General features: G+C 45.3%; 2 protein-coding genes across 8 annotated transcripts in view; one reads left to right on the top strand and one right to left on the bottom strand.

Moving 5' to 3' along the window:
• The first annotated feature begins 12 nt into the window (after nucleotides 1-12).
• On the top strand, nucleotides 13-6758 carry ESRP2 (epithelial splicing regulatory protein 2). Of its 6 annotated transcripts, none has more exons than XM_019756392.3 (16): nucleotides 13-345; nucleotides 434-562; nucleotides 2078-2191; nucleotides 2300-2414; nucleotides 2753-2851; nucleotides 3079-3133; nucleotides 3175-3312; nucleotides 3388-3520; nucleotides 3607-3649; nucleotides 3814-4115; nucleotides 4225-4437; nucleotides 4567-4765; nucleotides 4913-5099; nucleotides 5385-5550; nucleotides 5627-5683; nucleotides 5781-6758. In XM_019756392.3, the coding sequence occupies exons 1-16, from the start codon at nucleotides 148-150 to the stop codon at nucleotides 5955-5957; spliced, it is 2325 nt and encodes a 774-aa protein (XP_019611951.2). In that variant the 5' UTR covers nucleotides 13-147; the 3' UTR covers nucleotides 5958-6758. The 6 variants fall into 6 exon arrangements, with proteins under 6 accessions (XP_019611951.2, XP_019611967.2, XP_019611958.2 ...); XM_019756408.3 differs by having other exon boundaries at nucleotides 3205-3312; XM_019756399.3 differs by having other exon boundaries at nucleotides 14-345; nucleotides 3202-3312.
• Nucleotides 6619-20226, bottom strand: part of NFATC3 (nuclear factor of activated T cells 3) — a 95481-nt gene continuing 81873 nt past the window's right edge. Inside the window, exons 10-11 of one of the 2 annotated variants that reach the window (XM_019756378.3) lie at nucleotides 17142-17245; nucleotides 6619-9470 (exon numbers count right to left, since the gene is read on the bottom strand). In XM_019756378.3, coding sequence (XP_019611937.1) covers nucleotides 17145-17245 — 101 coding nt within the window. In that variant the 3' untranslated portion in view covers nucleotides 6619-9470; nucleotides 17142-17144. The remainder of the gene's footprint in view (nucleotides 9471-17141; nucleotides 17246-20226) is intronic. The other variant, XM_019756369.3, reaches the window with a different exon arrangement.

Raw genomic sequence — 20226 nt, forward strand, 5'->3', positions numbered from 1 at the left:
AGCGCCCACTGCGCCAGCCCTGCGGTAGGTGCCGCCCCCAACACACGGTGTCCCGCCCAAGCTGATCCGCGTCTGCCGTCGGTCGGTGCGTGCGTGCGCCTCGTCGGTCCGCGTGTGTGTGGCCGAGCGCCCCCTTCCTCTGCGGCCATGACTCCGCCGCCACCCCAGCCACCGCCCCCGGGTCCGAACCCCGCCGCAAACTCCACCGCGGACCCCCGCCCAGAGCCTGGGCCCTTGGTCGTACTGTTCGGGGCCACGGCGGGTGCGCTGGGGCCAGACCTGGGCTCCGATGAGACCGACTTAATACTCTTAGTGTGGCAAGTGGTGGAGCCGAGGAGCCGCCAGGTAGGGTGGAAAGGCGACGGTGAAGTCCCCAGGGAGCTTCAGGATCCGAGGGGCGTAGTGGCTGATCGGTTTCCTCCGCGACTCGCAGGTGGGGACGCTGCACAAATCACTGATTCGCGCCGAGGCGGCCGCACTGAGCCCGCAATGCCGCGAGGCGAGTGGCCTGAGCGCCGACAGCCTGGCGCGGGCGGAGCCGCTGGACAAGGTGCTGCAGCAGGTGAGCGCCGGGGCCGGGGTGAGTGGAGACACTGCTGGGCCGCGGGGACATTTCTCGGCGGGAGAGGCGGCAGGAGGCGAGGCCTGGCGCACCGCGATTAACTGGCCGGGGCGGTAGGACGGGTGCCTGTTGTTTGAAACTTTCAGCAGCTCCCGCGTATGCGTGTGTCCGCGTGTGCGGGCCATTCCTTTGGGGTCTTGCTTTTCAGCCTTTCCAGATCCACCTTACTGAGGGGGTGGGGATGGAGGCCCCAGAGTCCCTAGCCGGGGGTGGGGGGAGCGAGGCTGAGACCGAGACGCCTCCGGGAACCAGCCGGGCAAGGTCTCCCAGAACAGCAGCCGGAAACCGAAAGGGCTGAGTGTCCTGGGCTTGGTCATAGGTCACGGTCCCTGCTGCCTGCGTCCTGGGCCCACCCACCCGCCTGGGAGACTCTGGAGCGGGGGCGTAGGGCGGTGTCTGCCCCAGAGGCAGACGCCGCCAGGTGTAAGCTGCTCGTCTAGGCCTGTCCCAGCCGGCTGGCCAGGCGTGGGCGCTGTCCGGACCCCGCCTGGAGGCTACCTGCCTCCTGAGTGCAAAGGCCTAGGGTGACTCCCGGCCCCAGGTGAAGTGGGAGACGGTTCCCACTGTTCTTTTCTTTTTTATCTTCATTACTGTGCTCACCTCCTGCCCGACTCTTGAATGTAATGAGTTAAGTGCTTCACACGCACAAATTCTTTAATCTTCCAACAACTCTGGTGGTTCCTGAGGAAATGGAAGCACAGAGATGTTGAACCTAGTCTATTCCAGAAGGGCTTCCCGACTAGCCCCAACTTGGGGAGTGTGCTGAAGGAGAGCTGGGTTGCCTTGCTCTGCCTGCCTCAGATTGTAAAACTGGCGTGGGGGAGGTTCTTGGGCCTGTTCTTAGTGCTTATACCTATTCTCCAGCAGGGATGGAGGCTGGGGGAGGGGCTGGGCAACTTCAGGAGTGCCACCCCCTCTGTGAGCAAACAGCTCAGTGCCAGCCGGTCGATGGGGTGTGGGTCAAAGCTCACGCTGCTCCTGCTGTCCAGGTGTGGAGCTCTGTCCTTGGAGTTTCTCTGCCCCTCGGTTGGTCAGACCTAGAGGCGTGGCTGCCATTGACCATGAGCCGGATGAGCCTCAGGCAGGACTGGGCCTCCCCCACCTGTCTGAGGGTGGTGCCTGGTCAGGGACAGGTTTAACCTGCTCTGCCCCGCCCCTTCCCACCTGCTTGTCCCACTCCACCAGGTGTTTGCTCTGGCCCCACTCCAGACTCCTGTGGTGTGTTCAATGGGGGCTTGGGTGATATGTCACTGCCCCCATTCGGCCTGGAGAAGGTGACAGTGGACTGGGGGAGAATGGGGACACGGACATGGAGCCAGGCCCAACAGGCGTGGCCACCTACTCCCCAAGCAGGGTAGGGCTGAACATCTGGCTGAACCAGCTTTGCAGCCTGCACCCTTTCTTCCTGCCTGCCCAGCTATGAGTCTGTCTTCTCTCCCCACTCCCTATCCCCAGTTCTCACAGCTGGTGAGCGGGGATGTGGCTCTCCTGGGCGGGGCCCCCTACGTGCTCTGCACTGATGGGCAGCAGCTGCTGCGACAGGTCCTGCACCCCGAGGCCTCCAGGAAGGTATGCCACTGAGGGCACAACAGGGGGTAGGGTTCTAGGACCCCCATTGTCGGGGTGGGCAGGGCAGCTCCGTTCCCCCCATTCATCCCCACTCACATGTACCCCCAGAACCTGGTGCTCCCCGACACCTTCTTCTCCTTCTACGACCTCCGCAGAGAGTTCCATGTGCAGCACCCGAGCACCCGCCTTGCCAGGGACCTCACGGTGGCCACCATGGCACAGGGTATCTGTGACCCAGCAGGGTTAAAGTGGAGGAGTGGCTGTAGGCTCTAAGTGTCTGAGTATGTGCATGCTGGGGGGTTATATGAATACGTGCAAATTGACATTACCTGCTGAGTCCGTGAATGCACATGTCTGTGTCTGCTGGGGTGTATTTGGAAAGTGGGCATATGTCTACATATGTCTAGGCTGGGGACCTCTAAGGGCATACATGAGCTGGGCCAAAACAAGTGTGTTTACTGGGATTCTGCATGTGTCTATGTAGACTTGGGCGTAGGTGGGACCACAATTAGTGCTCCTCTTGTGCTTGGATTTTTTTCTTAGTTATGTCTCTGCTCATAGACTTGGGGCTGGAGACAGATGCCACAGAGGACGACTTTGGGGTCTGGGAAGTGAAGACAATGGTAGCTGTCATCCTCCACCTGCTTGAAGGGCCTAGTGGTAAGGTTCCCCTCACCACCTGTCACCTGCTCTCTCTCAGGGCCTGGTGAACGTCTGCCTAATTAATTCCTCGAAGTCCCTCTCTCCATTTGTTACTTTCCCTGAGACCATGAAATGGAAGCCCCTTTGCCACCTCCTCATCCCCCTCAACTGTCCTCTTTTTGCAGAGCTTGGTGGGGAGGGCCCCTCCACCAGACCCTGCTGACCCCCATGCCATCTCCTCTCAGGTCAATTGTTTTCGAAGCCTGAGGTGATAAAGCAGAAATATGAGACAGGACCTTGGTAAGTGTGGGGCAGGGGTGGGGCTGACAACAGCTGGCCAGCTCTGACCCTGTGCCTTGCCCACACAGCAGCAAGGCCGACGTGGTGGACAGCGAGACAGTAGTTCGGGCCCGTGGGCTGCCCTGGCAGTCATCAGATCAGGACGTGGCTCGTTTCTTCAAAGGGCTCAACATTGCCAGGTGAGTGCAGCAGGATGGGTGGGCCCAGGAGGGCAGGCCTACCCAGGAGGCACTAACGCAGCACTGGCTCCACAGGGGTGGTGTAGCGCTCTGCCTCAACGCCCAGGGCCGCAGAAATGGCGAGGCCCTCATCCGTTTTGTGGACAGCGAGCAGCGGGACCTAGCGCTGCAGAGACACAAGCACCACATGGGTGTCCGCTATATCGAGGTGGGGCTTTGGGCTGGGGGTGGAGCAGAGCAGAGCTGCGGCCAGCCAGGCCTAAGACCCACGGGCTGTCCCCACTGTACCCACAGGTATACAAAGCAACGGGAGAGGAATTTGTAAAGATTGCAGGGGGTGAGTGTGACCTCAGCAGTGCATAGCTCCCCCTGATTCTTAACCCATGTCCCACTTCCCTGACACCCCTTGCCTTTCTGCTCCCCTGTGTGCCAGATGTGGGTGGGTATTTGGAAGGGCATGAAGTTAGTAGGTGACTCCCATGTCCCCCCCCCCCCCCCAAGGCACATCACTAGAGGTGGCACGTTTCCTGTCACGGGAAGACCAAGTGATCCTGAGGCTGCGGGGACTGCCCTTCTCAGCTGGGCCAGCAGATGTGCTCAGCTTCCTGGGGCCAGAGTGCCCAGTGACCGGGGGTGCTGATGGGCTGCTCTTTGTACGCCACCCTGACGGCCGGCCCACTGGTGATGCCTTTGCACTCTTTGCCTGCGAGGAGCTGGCACAGGCTGCACTGCGCAGGCACAAGGGCATGCTGGGTAAGCGATACATTGAACTCTTCCGGAGCACTGCAGCCGAGGTGCAGCAGGTGAGCACCCAGGGCTTCCCCACGCGCTATGTGTTTCTCCAGGGTGCCCCTTCCATCCCCCGTGTCCCTGCCCTACTTGGCATGACCAGCCTGTTGCCTGCCTCACCAGGTCCTGAACCGCTATGCATCCAGTCCACTCCTTCCCACACTGACTGCTCCACTGCTGCCCATCCCCTTCCCACTGGCAGCTGGGACTGGGAGAGACTGTGTACGCCTTCGAGGCCTGCCCTACACAGCCACCATCGAAGACATCCTGAGCTTTTTAGGGGAGGCAGCGGCTGACATTCGGCCCCATGGTGTGCACATGGTGCTCAACCAGCAGGTGAGGCTGCTGCCAGTGTGTGTGTGTATGTGTGTGTGAGGGGGCACCCATAGTTAGGGAGGGAGGGGTATGCGGTTGGGAGTAAAGCACTCGTAACAGGATAGATTGCTTACAAGAAAGTGTACACAGGGCCGGCCATCGGGCGATGCCTTCATCCAGATGACATCAGCAGAGCGGGCCTTAGCTGCTGCTCAACGTTGCCATAAGAAAGTGATGAAGGAACGTTACGTGGAGGTGGTCCCCTGCTCCACAGAGGAGATGAGCCGTGTGCTGATGGGGGGCACTTTGGGCCGCAGTGGCATGTCCCCTCCACCCTGCAAGCTGCCCTGTGAGTGTTCCAGGGCTGGGAAAGGAGGAGGCATGTGGGGACCAGGCTGTTATAACTTTCACTTTCTACAGAAGGGATTCCTTTCTGGCTGTCCCACCCAGGGCAGTGCTGGGCTCCCTGCAGACATGCTCTTATTATTTCTTTTAGGCCTCTCGCCACCCACCTACGCCACCTTCCAGGCCACCCCAACACTCATTCCCACTGAGACAGCAGCTCTCTATCCCTCTTCAGCACTGCTCCCAGCTGCTAGGGTACCTGCTTCCCACACCCCCGTTGCCTACTATCCAGGGCCAGCCACTCAACTCTACATGAACTACACAGCCTACTACCCCAGGTATCTTGCTGTTAAGCAAATTCCACAGTCCTGCCCCATCCTGGTTTGGGGGAGGGACATGATCCCCTGCCTGGGCCAAATAACCCAAGGTCTGTGAGACAAGGGAGTGACAGGTGTGGCTGGCTGATGCCATCTACAAACTAGGATGATGATGACTGTAGAGGCAGGGGTTTTAGGGAGGAGGAACTGAACTAAGCAAGGCAGAGGCAGGAGAAGAGAGAGGCAGGTCTTAGTCTAGACTATATGTGGGTCTGTACTACTAAAACCCTGCCTCTCCCACTCTAGCCCCCCAGTCTCTCCCACCACTGTGGGCTACCTCACCACGCCCCCTGCTGCCCTGGCCTCCGCTCCCACCTCAGTGTTGTCCCAGCCGGGAGCCCTGGTTCGTATGCAGGGTGTCCCATACACAGCTGGTATGAAGGATCTGCTCAGCGTCTTCCAGGCCTACCAGGTGAGGTGTGGCTGCAGGGCTTGGGGACCTGGCTGAGCCTGGAGTTCCCTGCCCTAAATCTCTGTCCCTTCTGCAGCTAGCTCCTGATGACTACACCAGCCTGATGCCTGTTGGTGAACCACCTCGCACTGTGGTACAGGCCCCCAAAGAGTGGGTGTGTTTATAGGTGAGGGAGCCAGAAGGTAAGAGCTGGCTGATATCCTCAGCTAACATGTCTCTCCTGCATCCAGAGAACCAGTGGCTTCTTTCTGGCTTGTCCAAGCTCTCAGAAGGCACCCAGAGGAGCTCAAGCCCCAGCTCCATCCCCTACTTATTGCTCTGCTGTTCACCCCAAAGATGATGGCTGGACCCTGCGTGCAGGGCTGGGGATGCAATGGTGCTACCTTGTTCCCAATGGTCCGATCTAGGCCTCTTGAGTAGTACCCAGAGCGCCTTTGGTCTGTTCTGGCTTTGGCCCATGCCCACAGCTTCCATGGGGCTGACGTCCACAGTAGGCTTGCCTTAAATGGAAGCCCTGGGGCCTTCAATGCATGACTCCTGGGAGCTTCTCAGGAGAGATCCCAGTGGTGGGGGGCAGAGGAACAGAGAGCACTGATCTCAGCCCCCAGGGTACTTGGACCTCAGTGGCCACCTCATGTCAGGGGGGTCCCATCTAAGGGTGCTAGCCCCTCCAGCTTGGCTTACGGAACATCAGATGGCAAAACAACAGGCTGTTTTGATGGACTGTACTGCAGTATCCCCAGAAGACACTAGGGGGCAGGAGGCCCTCACACAAAAACTCAGGCTTGACTTTTAAAGGGGACTTGCTGCCTACTTTTCCTGCACACCGTGGGCAGGCCAGTTGTCCTGAACTCAGCAGACACCGTGGAATGTCCTTTGCATCCATTAGAGGGTGCAGAAGTGAAGCTTCGGAAAGAATTTGGAACTCTACCCTCTCCTCCATAAAATAAACAAAGGTTCCTAACCACGTGGACTTTTTAAAAGCCGAAGTGCCCTTAGCCTTGGCCCCCAAAGTGAGGGGCTCCACACCAGCCCCAGACGGAGGAAAACTCAGGCAGATTTCAAGGAGACTGTTGACCTGTCACCATTTATTATTTCAGCACTATAACCGAGGAGCCTGAATTGCTGGCTCTTCCCTTTGTATCTGTGTAAGGAGCACTGTACTCCTATAAAAGATTTTAAAATACAAAACATACAAGAAAACACAATCCCGAGTGCTGTAAACATAACTGAGAACCAGTTCCTTAACTTAACATCGTTCATTTTATAAAATACAAGGTTTCAACTTGAGCCCATCTGAGCCTTAAAGATGACCATCTGTTCTGAATATCAAAACTGGGCTTCACAGCCAGACCCAGCAGAGCTCTGGTGATAGTGACTAGCCCTGGGCAGGGGTGGGCTGCACCCCAGGCAGCACCACACATGATCCTGGAAACATCTGTTCCTTTTAAAGCCGTTTTCAGCCATATTTCTCTGCATCTCCAGTAAGCAGAAGGCTACTCATCCCATTCCTCAACCCAAGATCTCGCATGGGCTGGAAGGAGAAGGGGTGGGTGCTAGCATATGCCCAGCTGCTCAGTGCTGCTACTAGAACTCAATTTGCATAGTCCAGTGGATGTGTGCTTTAACACCACTATGTTGCACAAAAATTTAAGTCTTTATCTACAAAGCCAAAAAAATATTGACTCTTAACACCAAAGCTTTTACAAAGCTGATACAAAACTGCTTATGTAGTATACAAAGCTCTATTTTAAAATTTAACTTTTATTTTAAATAGGAAAGCATTTCTAGTGCTACAGGCATCAAGGTATTTAAAAGGCATCAAAATTTGGTGCATAGCAACTCTGGATCATAGAGGCTTTTATTCTTGAGGACAGCAGAACAACTTCCTGTGGATCTTGCAAGAACTCATGCAAGAATCCCATATGAGGCAGCTACACCAGGGGCAAGAGGGTAGAGGCAAGTCTGGCTAGCTCTCTGGAACTTCATCTCGGGGGCCAACCTCCAAAGGAAGCTGAGGGATCCCAACGACAGGCACTGAAAAATTTCACTATCCACACTGACACAAAACTCACTTTCAAAGAAAATATGAAAACACCCAGCTCTAAGAGGGACCAGAGTGATTTGTTAAAGGAAAAACATTTTTCTTAACTAGTTTTAGGGGAGGAATCTAAAACATGGTTAAAAGAAAAAAACAAACCACTTCCTCATCCTGGGTCAACAGCTCCTACCTGGCTGACTACAGGTGGTGGGCAATGAGCTGGCTTCCTCTGCAGAACTCGGCCTCAGTAGAGAATCCTGGCGCCTAGTCCCACATTCCCCTGGGATAACAGCATCAAGCCTTTGACCAGCCCAGCACACTGTCTCACATATAGGCACTCAAAAAATTTGCTTCCTGAATAAATGAAAGTACATCATTTCATATGAAAACATACTGCAAATTTCAGAGGCTTTGAAATAGGCCCAGGCCTTCGCCAAGTAACATCCCATTAACACGAAGGTTAAGGGCAGGGCTTGAAAAAAGCACCCAAGTTGGGCACCTCCTTTGGTAGACAGCAGGCTGGAGTTTCTTGCTGGCCCCTGCCTTGGGCACCAGCCTCACCCACAGCAGCACCAGGGCATCTTTGGTCTGGAGGGTCAGGTCTATGATGCTACCTCATTTTTGGATTTGCCTCAAAGCCTTTTTGGGAAAAGGCTGGTTTTTAGGCCATGCAGATAGAACAGGGTAGGCCAGAATCGTTTTAGGCTGTAAACAGAATGAGGAATAAGCCTTCCATGCCACTTTGAATCGTCAAAGATTTCCATCTGCAGTCTGGCATCTCTGCTCCTGTCCTGAAGCATACATATCTCATTTGTGCTTAGTTCCTGACACAGCCTGGCCCCTAGAGATGAGTTAAAACCACCAAAGTTGCCTAAACCATCATGATGAGACTGGCTTCAAAGGTTACAGTAGGCAAATGTAAATGATCCCATGTGGAAAAGGTCTGGGACTAAAGGACACAAAAGGGAAGAGCACTCCAAAGCCTACTTGTTTGTAGGATGGCAGGAAATTAAAGCTACCAAGCTAAAACCTTACCTTTCAAAGTCACCTTATATGTAGCTATCTTACCCAAGGTCCTGAGGGAAAAAAAGCAATTTCAACATGGAGTCAGTATGGAGAGATTGCAGGAAGATTACTTAGAAAGTTACAAAAAGGCTATGCTCTGGAATGTCATTTTGTATTCCAACACTTCAATGATTGGAATGGTCTCTTATTATCTAACAGTTTTATAAAGAGGTATGAGCTACATTTGGCTTTATTTCCTATGAATCTATGAAAAACTTCAGGACACATGCTGAGTTTCTGAGGCATAGGGCTAGGCTTGGGAGAATTAGTTTTCTGTTTGCCTCTGGAAGGTTTTTATCAAAAGTTCCTATTTTAAAAATATCAAAGCTAAAGGTCCTTCAAATGACCATAAAGCAATACAAATCACCAATTCTAACTAAACAACCAGGTCACCGGAAAAGCAGCACCTCTAACGAAGAGCCTGCTGCATTCACACTGAAAGCACCCATCATATACAAGAATCCTATTGAAAAATTAAAAGCAAAGCTCGTGTCCCCAAAGCTCAAACAGCCTATGCTGCTCCTGTTCTTTTACAAAATATACCCAAGGCCTGGGGTGGAGGAATGCTGCTTTCCCCACAGTGATCCCAACTCCTGGCACCAGTCCTGAAGGCCGCAGAGTTGGAATCCCAAGGTCCAAGGAGAGAAACATGCTGAGAAGTACGTGGTAGGTGCGAGGTGGCAGCAAGACTGTCAGAGCCCGTCGGATCTTCCTAAGTCCAGCGAATCGGGACCGGGGAGGGGAGACTGCCTGCTTACCCCTGTTCCTTGGGAAACAGAAATCTGAGACATGTCTCTCCCAATTATCTCATTCACTGCAAAACAAGAAAAGAGTGATTAGTGACCTCTGCGTGACAGATCATATGAAGCTCAACAACAAGCTTTACTTCAAAGACACTTTTTCCCTTGCCATGGCTTTCTATAACACTAAAGGCAGTGCTTGAAGCCTGTTTCTGAGCTGAATGGAAACAGCATTCCATAAGCTGTTCTAGGTGCCTTCCTCTCTCCCTTTCCGTTCAGTTTGGGTTGGAAAGGGGGTTGGCTGAGAGAACGGGAAACGTTCTTAACCTCACTCTAAAGGCTCATGCTCTAGAGCAGAGGATAGGACACTTTCGCCTTAATCTAACTTAATTTGCATCCCTTTAGGAGAGGTTTTCCTTTGATTCCTGAAGTGCACCTCATATATAAAGTAAATGAAATGGGAGGGTGGGGGTGGGGAATAAATGAAATGAATGCTTTGGTGAGAGTAAACCATGGAGATTTAGGGGTTATTTTCTTACTCTGTGCTAATGAAAGCATCCTTTATTATGTGGGGGCATTTGTATGGTTTCTGATTGCAGGCTCTTGCTTTTCTATTGGCTTCCATGATGTGTCGAGCACCTCAGGGAGCACAGTGCTCGGTGAGGTCCAGTGCAAAGAATTTCAATCTTAAGGAACCAACATAGGAAGGAACACCCCAAATAAGAACCTTTAGTTCATGAGAACTTTGCTTTGAAATGAAAATTGTTTGCTTTATCAACTAGAGTCTATACTAATTCCATTCATAGGCATATAACTTGAGAACTGAAAACATATCCACATAAAAACTTGTACTCAAATGTTCATAGCAGCATTGTTCATAATAGCCCCAAAGTGGAAACAACCCAAATGTGTACAAAATGATGAATGGATAAACCATGTGTGGTCTATCCATACAATGGAATATTATTCAGCCATAAAAGGAATGAAATTCTAACACATGCTACAACATAGATGAACCTTGAAAACATGCTAAGTAAAAAAGGCCACACACAAAAGGCTATATATTGTTTGATTCCATTTGTATAAAATGGCCACAACAGGCCAATCCATACAGACAGAAAATAGGTAGTTGGTTGCCAGGAGTTATGGGGCGTGACTACTAATGTGTATGACATTTCTTTTTGGAATAATGAAAATGTCCTAAGATTAGATAGTGGTGATGGTTGTACAACTTGTGAATATATTAAAAACCACTGAATTGTATACTTTCAGGGCTGTTATAAACAAAAATAGACTAAGACAAAAAAAATTCTATATTTAGAATTTGATGTGATCATAGAACAAAGGAGACACAATCATTTTTTAAAATCTTCAAGTATTAACAGCTAATCTTTTTATCATTTAGGTAGTTGAAAAAAAATCTTCAGATTCATACTCATTATAGCTATAAAGAGAAGGGAACTAATTATTCATTCCACAAATATTTATTGAGCATCTATGGGTTAGACTTTACAACTGAAATTTTGTATCTTCTTTCAATTAATCTTCACAACATTTTAAGATCACTACTACCCCACTTTATGGATAGGTTAACTGAAGTTTTGACAATTCACATAATTTGCTTAGTAAATGGTGGAATCAGCTTCAAAACACCTGTCACTTTTTGAAAGTCAAAAGAATAGAGAAACAGGGAAATCATTTAGACAAAATGCACAGGACCTGAACAAAACGTGATACTAGTGTAGTGTGGTGATAGTAAGAAGAGAGAGAGGAAAAACAGGACTGATTTCACCACCAACCAAGGTTGTGAGTCTAGAAAGAATGGTGCTGTCACTGTTGGAAATAAGCTGAGGAAGAATTTAGGGGAGGAAGGTGGCAGGTAGGTTAGATCTGGAACTGGAAATGGAAATTAGAACATCCAAATGGAAAAAGCCTGTGGGCAAGGGACTATAGTGAATGGTCAGAGCAAGGAGAGATTTAGGCATCTTCATACCAGAGACCTGGAAGAATGGGAGAAGTTTTACAGTTCCACCGAAGAGCAGAAGTCTGAAAATAAGGAGTGGGAATAACACTGTGCTCTCATGAGAAGGTAGACCTGGAAAAACACATTTGTAAGCAGAAGAGTGGCCTAGAAATTAGGATTGATTTGAATACATGTTCTTCCACTAACTCCATGGGTATCCTTAGACAAGTTACTTCACATACTTAAGACTCCATTTCTTTATACAATTATGGTGTTAAACTAATAAAATCTCTTTCAAGTGTAGAAGTCTGTGGTTTTGTCAACAGACAATTTTTAAGGGGCAGCACTCAGAAGGGCAAAGAAATGAAGGGTAAAGATTTGGCTTGACTGTGGTATTTAATGTAGATCAGTAAAGAAAGAGGGACTAGAAGCTACAGGAATCTAATTACAAAAGGGTGATGACCGTTTAGTGCTGGTGAGCTAATAATCACTAATTGGGACCAATTTCGGAAGGTCATTGGTACAGGCCTATAAAGGTCGTTGTCAGAAAGAGAATACTTTTAAAGTAAATTTTCCAGGCTAGGATTTATTGACCATTCATGATGGTTTGCAAATAAGGATGGAATTAATCTAAACGTATTTCTGACTGCTAGAAATAACTAGGAGTTATACATAGAATAGTTTCTATGTAAATGAAAAGTTATGAGAATAGTTTGCATGACATTTTCTCTTCAGTTTCTAAGTATAATGAAGATTTTTTAAAAGTGCATTTCATGTAGTATATAAAGTGAGAACATAAATTGATAAGGCACGCTTGGCACCTGTTATTCCAAAACACATGACAAGTAGGGAACAGTGTTTTCTGTATGAATTCTCTGTGTGGGTCTATGGGCTAGTCTCGTGGCTAAGAGGGAGCACAAGATGGTCCATGATCTCTGTGCACGGCCTCTAACATTACTCATCATATTAGGTTATCAGTAGCCAACATGCTGTCTCTCAAATAGGTTGTGAGCTCCTGAAGGGCAAGGACCTTACTGCTGAGAAAAATAGCAATTTCTGATGACCAAATAAATGGATCCTAATTTGATACAATCACTTGGAAGCTACTTGGAACTAGTATACTGAAAGTTCATTAGGTGTTGGGTAAGAAGGGGACGAGAGTGTTAGTGAGACTAACACAGGACATCTGATTTTGATTTTGACAGTGTCTGTTTTAGACAGGTCTCACAGCAGTGGCAAAAAGCCAAATATAGAAGCAAGTACCCAGCTCACATTCAAGTCATCTTTTCCTATCACTTATCCCTCCCCAAAGATGGTAATTTCAGAGATGTTTCCAGGCAGCCATGCAACGTACCTTTTTCAATTCTTATCTCATTGTTCAAGTTTTAAAACTACAAAGTGATTAAAAATGGTGCTTCATCGTCATCAAAAACCACAGGCTGTACTGTTTTCCTGTGTCTATGAGGAAGTCAATGCTTACATTTTCTCTAGGATGAGGGTCTATATCAAGCATTATCCAACCACTTACCAAGTTCTTTGATGATAAGGATGAACCCATCGTTTTCTGAAGTAGCCAGTTGGTGCCATTTTAAAAAAAGCCTGATTGAAGCTGTTTCTGCTCCCTCTTACCAAGTTCTGTTGTTCTTTTGGCCTGGTGAGCCTAACCTCACTTAGCTGAAGACACCTGGGAGGTTCTTAACAGTTTAGGATTTTAAGACTATCTTAAAGCCAAGATTTCCCACAAAGAAACACTCAAGTTGATTATACTCAAATACACCTCAATATATCTTAATATTAATACATAATAACTAATAGATTTAAGTTCCTATAGGGAAGGGACCCTGTCTACCTTTTTTCTCCACTGAATCCTTAGTGCTTGGCACATAACAAGTGCTGAATAAAATTATTTGCCAATTGAATCTTCAATATAATTTGGGGACATGGAAAAACAATAATAAAAATTATGCTCAAATAATCACTACAAGTGAATACTGACTATGAATTTCAGGACAGGGAGTCAGAACTGCAGCAAAGCATTCCTTTCCCTCACTGTCCTTTAGCAATAACGTGAACACAGTGTGGTGTACAAGTCCACTGCTCTCCTTCGTCCCTCACCTTTCCCCTAGGCTGGGGTCTCCGGGCTCAGGCTACCACTTCTGGGTTCCTGAGACACCTTTCTATTGTGACTGGCCAAAATTTGAGTGTCAACTTAAGCCAGTCAAAATTAGTACCGATAAAACAAATTTTCGATGTAATTTATACTGTAAATGATTAGCAATCTTGATAAACATTACTTATTTCTTAAAAATACTAATGCTTGCAATTTCATTTTTCACTTCCTTTTGAATGTGTGTGTGCATGAATTTATTGATTTATTTAGACCCTAGTCTACAAAGTATGTGAGGTGGCATTATTTTTTTAAACCAATTTAAGATAAGAGTATAAAGAGTTGTTTATGCCCCTACAGTACCTCCCTTTAAAGAGCAAACTGAATTAAATGCCTAGAACAAGAGTCAACAGCCCTCAACACCCGTGCTAACAAGTTATGTAGGTCACGGCAATTGGCCCACTTGTGGCAGCCACCATCCTTGACTCCCACTAACCCCAACACCTGGATTGCTTGTGCCATCACAACAGAAGTAGTCTGAGCCATCGACAATATTTGCTGTAAGAATAACAACTTTCAAAATCCAAGATATGTTCAAATAAGCAATCCACTGGAATGCTATTGCTAGACAGAAGAATGAGGTGTCTGAGTAATAACAGGCCTCTTATTTAGAGCTATTTCCAATGCTTAAGGATTCAGACTTACGAGCTGCCAAGTGTGTTATGGTATGAAGTGTCACCATCAGGTGGAGTGGAGCAGGGTAACCCAGATGGATGCACACAGTCATACACACAAAAGTCCAAAGGGACTTTATAACTAGCATCTGAGCATCTTGAGCATTTTTATAAAGGATTTTGGGGTATAATTAGACTCCATTTATACATGTTATTTCATCTTGAAGTTGCAATGAACATTCATCAAAGTTGGCAAATTCATCTTTTTTTCCCTTTCCTACATCCTAAGATTAAAGGTATAATTCATTCTCTGGGCGAACAATTTTATGGAGATGTTGTATTTTATAAAATGAAGACTGTATGTAGGTGCAATCATTTTTTAAATTTCACTCGAAATGAAGAAACGAAAAAACTGGAAGGAATAGAAATTATTTTAAACAGATGAGAAATGTAGTATTTATGGCATGAGCTGAAGAATTAATTTGCATTCATCAAAATCTGATTAATTTGCCCGCGTAAGCCAAAGACAGAAAAAAAGTTCCTGAAAATTTAGAAGGTGTCTAGGGTATACTGCTCACTATCCTAATTCATCCTTCTGTGGTAATTGAGTTAAGCTAGTCGCATGGCCACTGAGCCACAGACTACATTTCCCGGCTTTCCCTTTGTAGCTACGCATGTCCACGTAATTTGTTTTCTCCAATGAAATATAAGTGCAAGTGATGTGTATCTTCTTCATCACTGGCTTGATAGCCTTTTCCCTTCCTTCCCCACTCCTTGCTTTTACAATAGCAAAGCAATTTCTCTGCTTTGACAATACCTAAGAAGTGAAAGGAAACTTGATCTCTGAATTACCATGATGTGTGAGAGAAACTTCCAATGTGGTTAAGTGATTATATTTTGGGACCGCCATTATAGTAACCTAGCTTATATTATTGACAAAAATAGAACTCACCACCATAAAGGTAACACAGAAAAAATATTTGTCTATTTTAAGCAAGAACCAAGAAATCCAGCTTGAGTTCCATCATGCCAAGTTTTTTAAAGTTATTTTAAATTTCACACTGAACTCTAGACAGCTTCCAACCACAGGACAGATTGAAAATACATGCACAATGATCAGAAGATCTCCTTCACTTTTAACATTAGCTTTAATATTAGTAAAGGAAAATTATGACTTTTTTTTTCACCACAATTGACTGTGGGGGAGATCAGTCCTGTTATTAAGGGTCCCTTTCTTTTTCTTAAGAAACTGTGTGATACACATGTGTCATACACATCTTTCTTCTAGGAAAAGTTGTAACTCACAATATTCTACAAAGACAAACATTAAATCTCCAGCTGAGTAAACAGTACACAGGTACTTGAAAGTATATTCAAGTATCAGTCTGTACCCTTTTGTATCAGGAAAAAACTGAAATATGAAAGAAAAAAAAAACTTTTCAGTTTGGGTTAAGATGTGGGATCCAGAAGAATTAGGATTATCAGAAAATTCTGTCATTTTTCTCTGTTTTTTTCCACTTTGTACATTTTCTCTGTATAATCTTGTCCATTTCGATATACTATTATATCGAACTCCAGAGCCATAAATCCACATGACTCATTTTACTACTTGTGCTATGGATCCCATATGCTTGCCTCTCAAGACCTTGCTCCATCAATTTTCTTCACTCTTCCATCTCTTAAATGAATCCACCAACCTTCTCTCCTGGATCCTCGTCATTGCTTAAATATACGTAAGTCTCTCTATCTCAAGCAAGCAAGCAAGCAAGCAGGCAAACAAAAAACCACTCTAGACCCCACGTCAACCTCTACATCTAGTTTTTTCTTCCATTGCTTAACATCTTAAAGCAGTTATGTATACTGCCTGCTGTTTCTCCATTTCTTGCCTCCTGTTCATTCATAGTCACCCATTGATCCCTTCACTCCACATAAACACTTCTTACCAAGATTGCTAGTGACCAAGTTGTTGCTTCACACACGGGAAGAGCAATGGGGTAAACAATGGAAGAAATAAGCTTTGATCTTGGTTCAGCTGTGATGTAACTAGGGCAATTAATTTTTTGTCAACTTCTTTTCTCAAACATAATATGAAGACATTCATTTAAACCTTTCTGGTTATAACTCTCCTAAGGGTTTTACAGATATGCAGGAAATTAGTTGCCACTTTTATTTCTCTCGTGATTAAAGACCATGATGTGAGGCCAGGGTATGACCAGCTTCTGGTCAGAAAGCTGTGGTATCCTAAATATAAAGATTTGGGGTAGTGAATGTGATTTCTAAGTACCCTCCAAATCTAAATTCATTCAAATGGCATTTTGAGAATTATAATTTGTATATTTATAATTTCTACCATATACTTTAAGTTGTTTGAGTCTTTGAAGAACGGAGCTGTGTGACTGTGTGTGTGGGGGGTCCAGACTGTGGTTCCTGGTTGGCTGCTGAGGTAGAGAGGCATGGCCCCCTCCCTCACAAACAGACTCCACTTCTCAGGATTCCTTCCAAATGCAGCCCCAGATAAACTACTAGGAGTGCAAACATTGCCTACAGGGCAGGCTCAAGGGTAGATGATCCAAGTTGCTTCTAGCAAATGGATAAAATGTCCTGATTTAATTTTCATTCCATATTCCTCACATCAAAACAGAATACTTGACCAGAAATGAGTAAGCTTACACACCTGATCACAAACCACATTTACTCAGCACCGAAGCCACAGAATTCATATAGATGGCCTCTCTCTGCTTTGGTTTCATAAATCCAATTAAACACTTGCCTTTTACTCAAACCCAGGCTAAAATGGTAAGCACAAGTGTGAGAGCCTGAATATGGTTAGATTGTAAAAGCAGAGTCTTGTAGTCAAAGTGTAGCTCCAAAGATAATGAGTGGGCCTACCAAGAAGGTGCCCATGTGTACCCCCTCCTCTGTAGCACATGCAAATCCGGCCACTGCATGCAAAGATCAGACTTGGGCACAAAGACAATGACACATTTCAAACAACACTCACCCTCTAGAGTCTCCAGAAAGGAACTGGACATGAGAGCTCACTGTGGTTAGGCCATTTCTCTGCTGAACCTGATGGCTGGTGTTCCAAGTCAGACATAAACTGGTCTGTGTCAAAGAAGACAACATCACTACTGCATGGAACAAACCAGAGGGTAACTTAATCTACTACATGCCCTGGCTGTTCTTTTCTATAATCAAGAGGAATGTAATTGTCCTTTATCTGTCAATCACTGCATAAAATGGATCCCCACATTTTATAAGATAATATGAATATTGGAGTCCAGAAAATTTAGGTAATAACTGATTTATTTTCTAAAGTTAAAAGGGCAATAATTGGAAAAGTTATAATGATGGTTTTCAGCGGTTTAAGGGATAGTTTTAAATAAACTAGTTTTTACTATATTAGGTGTATTAGTAGTTACCAAATACTTGTCTATGGCTACATCAGAATTATCTGGGCACTTAATAAAAATATGAACTCCTGGACTCTACTTCAGACTACAGAATCAAAATGTCTAAGGGTGGGAGCCTAGAAAACTATACGCACAGGTAAACTTGGGTCATGGAGGAATATTTTTTAAACTATAGTTCACATCCATTAGCAGGTTATAAAATCAATACTGCAAGCTGAAATCAGTATTTAAAAAAAGAACAAAATAGAAGATAGCAGGCTGCATTTTCTTTAATAAAGGTTAAGAATTGGTTTGTGAGATTTTAATGTTATATGTTTTTCTTATGGATTGTTTCATGTTATAAAACTTATCGTAGCTTCCTGTAAGTTTTATAGCATGACATAATACATAACAAATGTTTGGAAGTCATTATACTCAGGAAGAGTCACTGTTGATCAGTTTTGTGATACTGGCTGACACATTCAGATGCCCAGTTAGAGTCCAAATACAATGAGGCAAAGCTCTTCCTTTGGTCTATAAGGAATTATTTTTGGCCTTTGCTGTACAACTTCAAACAAAAGACCCTAACCATAAATTCTAGAAGAATGCTTTCTGTCATCTTGGAAGAGAAGAATCTGGATGTAGTCTCTGTCAACAGTAATTAATACCCTGTCTTAGGCAGATAAAGGAGGGAAACAGAGGAGGAGCCATTCTGGGCAAAATGCAGCTTCATTAAAGGGGTAAACAAACAAACAAAAACCAAAACCCAAAACCCAAAAATCCTTTGTGCTGAGGCAAAATTTTTCTGCCTTAAGCTTTTTTATTACTAAATTTGAGATCACTCATCTAGTCTTCAGGAGTCATTTTAAGATTCCAGTATGTGTGAAGCATTTTAAAGACTAAAGATATATTGTCAGGTCTCTCTTCTGAGGGTGTCCAATCTCCACAGCTGAATCCTCCAAAACAGACTTGAGGTGTTACAGACAGAACATGTGATTCCAAGTAAATCAGCACATCAATTACAAGAAGCTCAGTAACAACACTAAGAGGCCAACAGATACTGGGGGCTTTTGCGTGTTGGCTGAAGCAGCAGTCATTTCAGATTGTGCTGATGGAAGGAAACCTGCAGTCCTTGAGACAGCTTTCTAATTTAATTCCTTGAAACATTATTGACAGCTCCAAAAACTACCTAATTCATTTTTCCCATCACAAAAACTTTGACCAAACATCTGAAGAAGAATTAACACCAATGCATAAACTCTTCCAAAACATTAAAGAGGAGGGAATACTTCCTAACTAATTCTAAGGCCAGCATCACCCTGGTAACAAAGCCAGATGAAGATACTTCAAGAAAAGAAATCTACAGAATATCTCCTGTGAATATAGATGCAAAAATCCTCAACAAAATACTAACAAACTGAATTCAGCAACATACGAGTATTAAAAGGACTGCACATCATAACCAAGCAAGATTTATTCCCAGAATGAAAAGATGGTTCAATATATGAAAAATCTACGAATAGATTATACATTACTACAATGAAGGGGAAAAACCCCACATGTTCATCTCAACTGATGCAGAAGCATTTGACAAAATCCAATGCCCTACCAAGATAAAAACACCCAATAAATTAGGAATAGAAGGGAAATTTCCTCAACATGATAAAGACCATATATGAAAAACCCAAATGGTGAAAGACTGAAAGCTTTCGCCCTAAGATCAAGAACATGACAAGGATGTCCACTTTGCCTCTTGTATTCAACATAGTACTGGAAGTTCTAGCCACAGCAATTAGGCTAAACAAATAAAAGGCATCCAAATTGGAAAGGAAGAGGTGAAATGATTTTTATTCACAAATGACATGATCTCATACATAGAAAGCTCTACAGAATCCACATACAAAAAATATTAGTGCTAATAAATTAATTCAGCAGTTATAAGATATAAAATCAACACACAAAATAAAGTTGTATTTTATATACTTTCAACGAACAATCCAAAAATAATTTTAAATCATTTCCATTTATAACAGCATCAACAAAAGGGGAATTAACCAAGGAGGTGAAAAATTTGCACACTGAAAACTACACATTACTGAAAGAAATTAAAGCACTAAATAAATGGAAAACATTCCATGTTCATGGATCGGAAGACTTAATATTGTTAAGATGACATTACTATCCAAAGCAATGTAGAGATTCAATGCCAACAGTGTTTTTGCAGAAATAGAAAAACCAATCTTGCAATTCACATGGAATCTTAAAGGATCTCAAAGAGCCAAAACAGTCTTGAAAAAGAAGAACAAGGATGAAGGACTCATACTTTCTGATTTCAAAACTTTCTACAAAGCTACAGGAATCAAAACAGTGTGGTACTGGCATAAGGACACACATACAGACCATAGAATAGAACAGACCAAACAGAGCCCAGAAACAAACTCTCACAATATATGGTCAATTCATTTTCAAACAAGGGTTCTAAGTCCATTCAGTGGGGGGAAAGACAGTCTTTTCAACAAATGGTAGAGGAAAAAACTGGATATCCACATGCAAAAGAATGGAAGCTGGACTCTACCTCACATCAAAGTTGGAAGTTGGACTCCTGTTTCACACCAAAGTTAACTCAAAATGAATCAAAGACCTAAACATAAGAGCTAACATTATAAAACTCTTAGAAGAAGAAAACATGGGGCA

The sequence above is a fragment of the Rhinolophus sinicus genome, chromosome 8, assembly GCF_057876585.1.
Source record: "Rhinolophus sinicus isolate RSI-liver-muscle chromosome 8, RSI-T2T, whole genome shotgun sequence".
In the NCBI taxonomy this organism is placed as follows: Eukaryota; Metazoa; Chordata; class Mammalia; order Chiroptera; family Rhinolophidae; genus Rhinolophus; species Rhinolophus sinicus.